Source organism: Bison bison, unplaced genomic scaffold (genome assembly GCF_000754665.1).
Source record: "Bison bison bison isolate TAMUID 2011002044 unplaced genomic scaffold, Bison_UMD1.0 scf7180017864516, whole genome shotgun sequence".
NCBI lineage: Eukaryota > Metazoa > Chordata > Mammalia > Artiodactyla > Bovidae > Bison > Bison bison.
Window position 1 is genome coordinate 8,379,637 of NW_011495069.1, and position 9,961 is coordinate 8,389,597.

Below are 9,961 nucleotides of genomic sequence, written 5' to 3' on the forward strand. Positions count from 1 at the left end.
ACACTTTGAGACCCCATGGACGGTAGCACGCCAGGCTCCTCTGTCCTCCACTCTCTCAGGGAGCTTGCTCAAACTCATGTCCATGGAATCATGCCACTCAACCACCTCATCCTCTGTCACCCCTTCTCCTCCTGCCTTCAATCTTTCCCAACATCAGGATCTTTTCCAATGAGTCGGCTCTTCACATCAGGTGGCCAAAGTATTAGAGCTTCAGCAAACAGTCGTTACAATGAATAGTCAGGGTTGATTTCCTTTGACTGACTGGTTTGATCTTCCTGCAGTCCAAGGGACTCTCAAGTCTTCCCCACCACCACAGTTCAAAAGCATCAATTCTTCAGCACGCAGCCTTCTTTATGCACCGACTCACACTTACTTTAGATGGTTGACAAGCAATGAAAAGAACTAAGAGGTTGGCAGCTGGAAAGGTGCAAACAGCTCTCCACACCCTCACAGACCAGAGGGCGCCATTGCGCTGATAATAGGTCTGGACACAGGTGGTTTGTTCTCTGGCGACTGAGTGGAATGTTAGCCACAGCCGGATGACTAGCTTTGACCGATGAACTGTGAATGGAAATGCTGATGGTCACTCGTGGGCAGCTTTAACGACGTAGTGCTTCTCCACTCTCTTCCGCTCCACCACAGCCAATGGGGACACCTCCAGAGACAGGCAGCTCGGCCGGCCTGGGTCCCCAGGTGAGGATAAAATGATAAAAAGGACACCAAGGAGAGCCTTGAGCCAATACACAGGACGAGTAGTGTGGGCAAGAAGTAAACTTTTATCCCTTTGGGGTCTGTTTGTTCCTACGATACCATCTAGTCTATCCTGATGGAAACATCCTAAGAGGTCAGATCACAGTAAGAAGTATGTGCGTTATCTTTGTGGCAAATTACTGTTCAAAATAGTGAATACGACATTTTGTGACTTAAAGGATCATTTTCAGTGGGGAAGATTCCTCTAGTCCAGTGACACTGGATCAATGAGTCATTGTCAGAACACAAACTGAATGGAGGAGATGGGGCCAGGTTCTAAACAACTTCCTTCTTTAGGAAGTTTCAGGTCTTCACAAGATATACCCATCGTTATTATGGGTCTCAGGTGGACGCTGGGTCTCACACTGACTTCTCAGCCTCTGCGCCGCCATCCCCTGGCACAGGGATGACTTCTGCTGGTTCTGTGAGTGCGGATGGGCTCTGGCCCCTGTCTAGGGCTTGGGAGGCACTTGCATTCGCTCTCACAGAAGGAAATCCACAATGTATGCCTGAGTAACACAGCAAGCCAAAAACCTCAGAATGTACAGTGTTACTAAGCAGACATGGAACATTTACAAAATGGACCTCACACTGGGTCAACACGCAAGTCTCAGGATAAAAAAACCATGTGGGTCATTTTCTCTGGCCAAAAGCAGTTCAGGTAGAAAACAGCTATAGGGTAACGACAAAAATCTCCCAAGTTTGGAAAGTAGGAAACATACTTTAAATAACACATGGGTTACACACCCTTTCACTTAATGCTAAGTATGCATAATGCAGATCCTCATTTTAGAAATGCAGGAACTGAGACTAAAACGACACTGTAATTTGCTCAAATGTATGCAGAGAGCAGTGGTGGAGCCTGGCGATAGGAAACCAGGTTATAGAAATCTAGAGCCTGGGGCTTTCACGACGTCCTCCTTACGCGACATCTCACTGGAATCCAGAGGCTTCCCAGGTAGGTCCACAGCCTCCCTGGACGTGGTGCTTCACCTCTGAGAAAGAACAGCTACTGACAGACAGGGGACACTGTCCCAGCTCGCTCTGGTGACGCTGACCTTGGACCTGTCGTAGAGAGTCGCACTTCCCTCTTTCTCTTGCCTCCTCTGGGGTCTCCCACTTGGACTGAAGTGAGAGGTCTAGAGTAGCAGAGAGGGGTGTCTGAGGTTGATACTCCCAGACAGCTTTGAACTAGATCCCTAGGAAGACTTCCTTTCCTTTTAAAGATCGTTTTCCACACTGGCATACGCGGTAAGCAATCAAAGAAAGACAGAAGGAAAAGTTACTTCCAGATGGCTCCCCATCTTGCTGTAATGAAGATTAAATATAGAAAATACTCCAACAGATCATTAGGCAAACATGGGTATTAATATCATTCACATTACAAATGGGACAAAACGGAAATTCAGTCTACAGCTTGACTTCACTCTGAGGCTAGGACCTCAGAGCCAGAAGACAGACCACTAGAGCACCCTGATTCTGAGCAAGTTGGAGGCTCACAGTACCTGAGGTAAGAGGCGAAACCGAAATGTTTCTAGACTTCTCTCTAGAGATGGCTTCCTGCATTAGAACTGACCAAACTCTCTCCCTTTCACGGTGAGGGCCTGCTCAAATGGCTACTTAGCACTGTTATTCTACTTTCTCCATCAACCTACTTGTGTTGTTTCCTGTCAAGCGAGATTTTCAGCAAAACTCTAAGACATCCAGAGCTTATGGGGTACCCCTTGTCCCTCAGCCTCTCTCCCCGTGCTCTCATGACAATGCTATCTGCCCCTTCTATAGGCTAACAAGTATACCTTCTCCTGACTAAATGCCCCAGGACTATGCTTCATGCGATGAGAAGGCTTGAAAATAAACAGAAAAATCTGATGGTGGTCCAGATCCTAGAAAGCCACCCAAAGTGCTCAGAACTCACCAAGCAGCCCTGGGGAGGAGGGAAAGGCAGAGAAGGAGGAAGAGAGTGCTAAGTTGGGCTAGAGGCCTGGATGGTGGGAATTTTCCCTCCATCCTTTGGCTTCATTTCTTCCACTGCAGAAGCCATACTTGCCCAAGGTGAGGGTGTTGGCTGGCTGGGTTTATAGGGCTCATAGTGCCCAGCTTAGGGCTTAGGTCTTCCCCAGCCCCATCCCACTGCTTGTTCCCCATACCATTAAGGCTCAGTCCTCAGAATGCCCGTTTGCCCATCAGTAAGTGACCCAAGTTCCAACATGAGTTTAAGATCGACAAGTCTGAGATTCAAGTACCCCGTTACCAATCAGCAGTGTGATTATATCCTCTCAATCAACACAGAAGGGTCATGGCAATCACTTCCTGATAGAAGGCCAAGGGTATCCCTGGGCAGGCCCCACACGGGAACTCAGCTCAGGGACCTTCCACAGATGACCAGTTGTGCCTACAGGCTGGACAGATGGTGTGGGGCCCCTGGGGTTAGTGATGGGCCAATGCCTTCAATGAAGTTGTTCCACTGGTCATAGTCCTCTTTCAGGTCTGAATGGGGAAAAAAAAACACAGAAAGGTTAGGTAAACTTGTAAAGGTAGATCAAAGAGTAGCTACCATGGATTTAGTGGGTCATCCCAGAGACAGGAGCATCTGGGATACTACAGTGACTGGTTATAGTGGTTGCGATGGTGGAAGCCATAATGATAACTACTGTTCTTTCAGCGCTTTTTTACACGTGCTTCTTAAACAACTTGCTTAACCCATAACAACTCAGTAACGACAATAATAACAGAAGGGAGCATTGACTGAAGGGCAATTCATTCCAGGAACTTTGCTAAACATGCATTGTTTCATTTAATTTTCATAATATCACTATGTGTCAAGTACTGCATGCATGCTAAGTTGCTTCAGTCATGTCCAACTCTTTGCGACCCCATGGACTGTAGCCTACAGGCTCCTCTGTCCATGGGATTCTCCAGGCAAGAATACTGGAGTGGGCTGCCATGCCCTCCTCCAGGGGATCTTCGCAACCCAGGAAAGGAACTTGCGTCTCTTAAGTCTCCTGCATTGTAGGCAGGTCCTTTACCACTAGCGCCACCTGGGGAGCCCTGTGTCTTGGCCCAATTTTACAGCTGAGGAAACAGGCTCAGCAAAGCCACCAGATTCATCCTATGTCAATAAAACTGGTTAAGTGGCAGAGACAGAATTCAAACCCGGGTGAGAACAGGTGAGAAAGAGGAAAACCCACTTGCAGCCTCATGGATGTTGTTGAGCAAGAGACCCTCCACAAGCCAGCCAGTGAATATGAAGCCATGGCCACCTCAGCGAAGGGCAGAAAGAACAGGACAGGAACATCATGAAGCAGCATAAAGTAGGTATGACTCCAGAGAGGGCCCTGGGACCATAGGCAGACGGAGCTAATGACACGGTGAGAACAGTCAGGCAGGGCCCAAGGCCCAGGCTGAGGGAGCAGGACACAGCTGAGCAGGCAAATGGTGTTTCTGTTCAAAACAAACAAAAACCTGGGACATGGGCAGCAACCACTCTCCTTCATCTTCAGATCCCCAAGGCCCTGCCAAGGCCCTGGCAGGGAATAGGTCCTCGACGAACAGTGCGCCATATCATCACTTAACAAAATGCAGAGCACACTGCTGTGTGCCACAGTTTGTTCCTGATGCCAGAAATACAGCCACAGACAAATAGAAACGCTCATCCTCACAGAGTTCACATTCTAGGAGGCAGAGACAACGATAAACAAAAGAACCTACATAGGATATGAAAAGGTGAGCAGTGCTGTGGCAAAAAAGCGAGCCAGACAGAGGCAGTGCTGGTGGCCGGGGACCAGGGCTGAGGGGAGGAAGGGATGGTACAATGTTTTTAAAGAGGGTTGTCAACATAAGCCTCCCTGGGAAGGTGAGATATGAGCGAAAAAGTGAAGGCGGTGAGAGTGAGCCACGAGATTACGCAGGAAGAACATTCGAGGCAGCAGGAACAGCAGGGTAAAGGCATGAAGCGGGACTGTGCCTGGGACGTGGAGGCTTGTGGGAAGAGCTGCAGGAGGGACGCTGGGCATTGACTTTGCCTCTCAGAGAAATAGAAGCCACTGTAGGATCCTGAGCAGTGGAGTGACAAGATATGGCTTCCTTTCTAAAAGGGGGCTTTCCTGGTGGCTCAGCTGGTAAAGAATCCGCCTATAACGCGGGTTCGTTCCCTGGGTGGGGAAGATCCCCTGGAGAAGGAAATGGCTACCCACTCCAGTGCTCTGGCCTGGAGAATTCCATGGCCTGTATAGTCCAGGGATTGCAAAGTGTTGGACACGACCAAGCGACTTTCGCTTTCTTTCTAAAAGGATCACTCTGAAGGCTTGATAAAGAAAGGAGTGTGGAGACTTCCCTGGTGGTCTAGTGGTTAAGAATCTTCCTTCCAGGCTTCCTTGGTGGCTCAGCGGTAAAGAATCCGCCTGCCAAGGTAGGAGGCATGGGTTTGATCCCTGATCTAGGAAAACCCCACATGCCGTGGAGCAACTAAGCCTGGGCACCACAACTACTGAGCCTGTGCTCCAAGAGCCCACGTACCGCAACTGCTGAAACCTGAGAGCCCTAGACTCCGGGCTCTGCAACAAGAGAAGCCACCGCAAAGAGAAGCCCATACAGTGCAACTAGACAGTAGCCTGCATAGCAAAGACCCAGCAGAGTCAAAAATAAATTGTAAACATTTTTTAAAATGTGTAGGACTTCCCTGGTGGTACAGTGAACAAGAATCCACCTGGCAAGGCAGGGGCATGGGTTCGATCCCTGGTCCAGGAAGATTCTACATGCCTCAGAACCACTAAGCCCGTGCGTGCACCACAGCTACTGAGGCCGTGCTCTAGAGCCCGCAACCACTGGGCTTGCAGGCCACAACTCCCAAAGCCCATGCACCTAGAGACCATGCTCTGCAGCGAGAGAAGCCACCACCGTGAGAAGCCCGAGTACTGCATGCACCTAGGGCCCATGCTCTGCAGTGAGAGAAGCCACCGCCATGAGAAGCCTGAGAACTGCAACCAGAGGAGCCCCTGCTCACTGAACTAGAGAAAGCCTGCACACAGCAATGAAGACCAAGGTCAGCCCAGAATAAAATACATGATTTTTTTCAGGTGCAAAATCTCAAAGCACAAAATATTATTAGAGGGGGAAAAAAAATTCCCACATTCCAATGCAGAGGACATGGGTTCGATTCCTGGTTAGGAACCAGGATCCCACATACCATGGGGCAACTAAGCCAGAGCACCATAGCTTGGAGGCCCATGCACTGCAGTGAAGACCCCACATACCACAGCTAAGACCCGATGCAGCCAAATAAATAAATAAGTTTAAAAAAGAAAGAAAGGACTGTGTGGGGACACAGGGGTGGCAACAGGAAGTGGGTAGCCTATCCCTTCTCCACCGGATCTTTCTGACCCAGGAATCAAACTGGGGTCTCCTGCATTGCAGGTGGATTTTTTACCAGCTGAGCTAACAGGGAAGCCCTTAAAAAAGAAAGGACTGTGTGGGGAGGCAGGGGAGGCAATAGGGAGACCGGTTAGGAAACTCTTAAGTGACAGACAAGTTGGACAGGATGGTAGCTGTGGGGGTGGTGACAAATGATGACTTTCTATTTGTATTCTGAAGGTAGGGCCAATAGGATTTTCTGAGGGACTAGATGGGAGGTGTAAGAGAAGAGGCAAGAATGGGACTTTGGCTTGAGTAACTCGAAGGAAGGAGTTACTATTAACTGAGAAAGGAAAGACTGCAGTTGAAAGCTGTTATTATGTGTGATTCCCCTTAGAAGGCCAAGTAGAGATGTTGAATTAATAAATCTGATGTTCATGGGCAAGACTGAACTGGAGACAAACTGGAGAGTTTTCAGCATGGAGATGGCATTTAAAGCCAGAAGACCAGACAGCATTGGGGGATACAGGTAGAGAAGAGGTCCAAGCACTGAGCCTGGAGGCAGCAAGGCAGACGGAGGAGGAGCAGACACTGAGGTGGGAGAAAATTTGCAGTGAGGCGTCCTGGAAGTAAAGACAGGGCTTCACAGAAGAGGGCCTCATCAACTCTCCTAGAAGCTGCTGAGAGTTCCAGTGACATGAGGCACGAGAGGTGGCCGCTGGATTTAGTACTGTGAAGGTTTCACGGAGGAGTGGGATGCAAAAGCCTGAGAGAGAAAGTGAAGAGAAGGATCAGAGAAAGTGAAGACACTCACGTGAGGAGTTCTGCTATCATGAGGGTCAGGGAAACACGGTGGTAACTGGGGGCCAAAGTGTGGGGTCAAGACAGAATTTTTAAAAGAGAAATTTCAGCATGAAATGAGCCCGCAGACAGGGAAAAATTGATGATCTAATGTAAAGAGAAAGAAAATTGTTGACAACAGCTCTCTTGAGCAGACCAGAGGGTGAAATCCAGTGCACAAGTGGAGGGGTTGGCCTAGTAAGACGACTGAGTAGGAATCTCTAGGAACCAGATGGAAGGCTGAGTCTCTGCAAGAAGGTAGGGAGATGCGGTATTGGGATTCGAAGATGGACTGATGGCTTCCATTTTCTGAGTGAAGTGGAAGACAGAGTTAATCAGCTGAGAGACCAGATAGGGGAGGAAGGTAACAGAGGTTTCAAGGGAAAGACGAAGGTGTGAAATTGTCTTCCAGGAGCGAGGCAGGGAGGATAAGCAGGTGGAAACAGGAGCTGCATGACACATCAAATCTTGTTAACAGAAGGTAACACAACCCCTGTGTCAGCAGAACGCTGCTCTCAGAGGTAATTTTTAGGATCAAAGGTAATTTTAAGTTTTCTATTTTATTTTTTTAATTTAAGCTTAATCGCTTCACAATTTTGCATTGGTTTCTGCTGTACAACAACGTGAATCGGCTCTAAGTATACACATATTCCCTCCCTCTTGAGACTCCCTCCCACCCACCACCCCTCTGGTTTATCACAGAGCACTGAGCTGAGCTCCCAGGATCAGAGAGATTTTTTAGGAATGGTGAGAGGTTCAGCTGAGCCACTTACAACCTATTTTAGTTTCCCACACGACACGTACTGGATGGCCATCATAACAGCAGTGGCCTTTCAGAGAAAGGCTTTTCTCTCTTTGCAAAGCTAAGTACCCCAAGCTGAGAGCCTTCGCCTTTTTCTACCGTCTTACCTCTTATCAAGTGGATACTGCAAGAGCCTCCTACCTGGGCTTTTTCCCTCTCAACCTGTCCCATCTCGCCTATCCTCCATGATGTAGTCAGACTACAAACACAAGTCTAATGATGACAATCCCCTGCTTATCCAAGAAAGGCATTCACAGTCCATGGAATAAAATTCAAACTTATTTCAGGCATACATGGGTTTCTGGATCTGGCTTCTGCCCACTTCTCTACCTTTATTTTCCAACAATTCCACTATCCTGAATGCCAGATACATGAAACACAGCTTCGCAAAACTGACCAGGCCCACACCAGCCTTTGTGCCTTCTGTCTAGAAGACTCTTGCCTGCTGAGCCTTCCTCATCTCTGACATTAAAGACAAGTATCATTTTGTCTAGACAGGCTCCTCTTCTGGCTGTCCTTTCCCTCCCATCAGGGTTAGGATCTGTCTTCTGGGTCTCCTGAAGACTGAGAGTATCCTGGGAGCCACTGGCAAAACAGTGCAGCCATGAAGCACCGGGGCTTTCCAATCAGACAGTCTAGCGGGCATTCTGGCTTTGTTGTTGCTTAGTCGCTAAGTTGTGTCCGACTCTTTTGCGACCCCATGGCCCAGCCTCCTCTGTCCATGGGATTTTCCAAGCAAGAATCCTTAAGTGGGTTGCCATTTCTTTCTCCAGGGGAATCTTCCTGGCCCAGGGATCAAACCCACACCCCCTGAATTGGCAAGCAGATTCTTTACCGCTGAGCCACCTGGAAAGTCCCAATTCTTGCTTTCCACTTACTAACCAGATAACCTTGACAAATTACTTAAATTCTCTAAGCTTTATTATCCTCATCTGTAAAACGAAGTTAATAACACAAGCACTCATTGGAAAGGGCCATCTTCAGGATTATACATGCTGAAGTAACTAAAGTAGTTTAGCAGAAGGACTGGCATCAAGCCTGTCCTCAACAATCTTCCTCAGTCTAAGACTCTCCTAATCATCAGATGGTCTCCAGTAATGAGTATCTTAGTTCAGAGGACATGGCTACTCAATGGAATCCAATCATGCCATGGAGAGGGCCCCTGTCATCTTTAATTTTTTTTTTTTAAATTTTTATTGGTTTCATCATGAGTCACATGGGATCTGTTTCCAGACCAGAGATTGAAACCATGCCCCCTGCACTGGAAGCACAGCATCTTAACCACTGGACCACCAGGGAAATCCCCCCTCTGTCATCTTTAGCTCTTCCCTAATGATACAGTTTTCAGTCTGTCTGCCCTCTGATGGAGAAAGATCATTTCCAGTAGTCATGTATGGATGTGAGAATTGGACTATAAAGAAAGCTGAGTGCCAAAGAATTGATGCTTTTGAATTGTGGTGTTGGAGAAGACTCTTGAGAGTCCCTTGGACTGCAAGGAGATCCAACCAGTCCATCCTAAAGGAGATCAGTCCTGGGTGTTCATTGGAAGGACTGATGTTGAAGCTGAAACTTCAATACTTTGGCCACCTGATGAGAAGAGCTGACTCATTTGAAAAGACCCTGATGCTGAGAAAAATTGAAGGCAGGAGGAGAAGGGGACTACAGACGATGAGATGGTTAGATGGCATCACTGACCCAATGGACATGAGTTTGGGTAAACTCCAGGAGTTGGTGATGGACACAGAGGCCTAGTGTGCTGTAGTCCATGGGGTCGCAAAGAGTCAGACACGACTGAGTGACTGAACTGAACTGAACTGAATGATACGGTGCCTAAGAGGAAACAGGGAAAGTGAGTAGCAGACCATGTAGTCAGGGCCCATTAAAGTCTTGAGACAGATCCATTATTCTCTTGCCAGGTGATAAGAATGATGCTCTAAGGTCTCTGCTGCTGCTGCTGCTGCTGCTAAGTCGCTTCAGTAGTGTCCGACTCTGTGCGACCCCATAGAAAGCAGCTCACCAGGCTCCCCTGTCCCTGGGATTCTCCAGGCAAGAACACTGGAGTGGGTTGCCATTTCCTTCTCCAATGCAGGAAAGTAAAAAGTGAAAGTGAAGTCGCTCAGTCGTGTCCAACTCTTAGCGACCCCATGGACTGCAGCCCACCAGGCTCCTCCGTCCATGGGATTTTCCAGGCAAGAGTACTGGAGTGGGTGCCATTGCCAT

At 48.3% G+C, this 9,961-nt stretch overlaps 1 protein-coding gene across 1 annotated transcript in view; it reads right to left on the reverse strand.

Annotated features, from left to right (window-relative positions):
• Window positions 1–2,032: 2,032 nt before the first annotated feature.
• Window positions 2,033–9,961, reverse strand: part of PAFAH2 (platelet-activating factor acetylhydrolase 2, 40kDa) — a 35,418-nt gene continuing 27,489 nt past the window's right edge. The window contains exon 11 of the mRNA XM_010830087.1: window positions 2,033–3,237. Coding sequence (XP_010828389.1) covers window positions 3,143–3,237 — 95 coding nt within the window. The 3' untranslated portion in view covers window positions 2,033–3,142. The remainder of the gene's footprint in view (window positions 3,238–9,961) is intronic.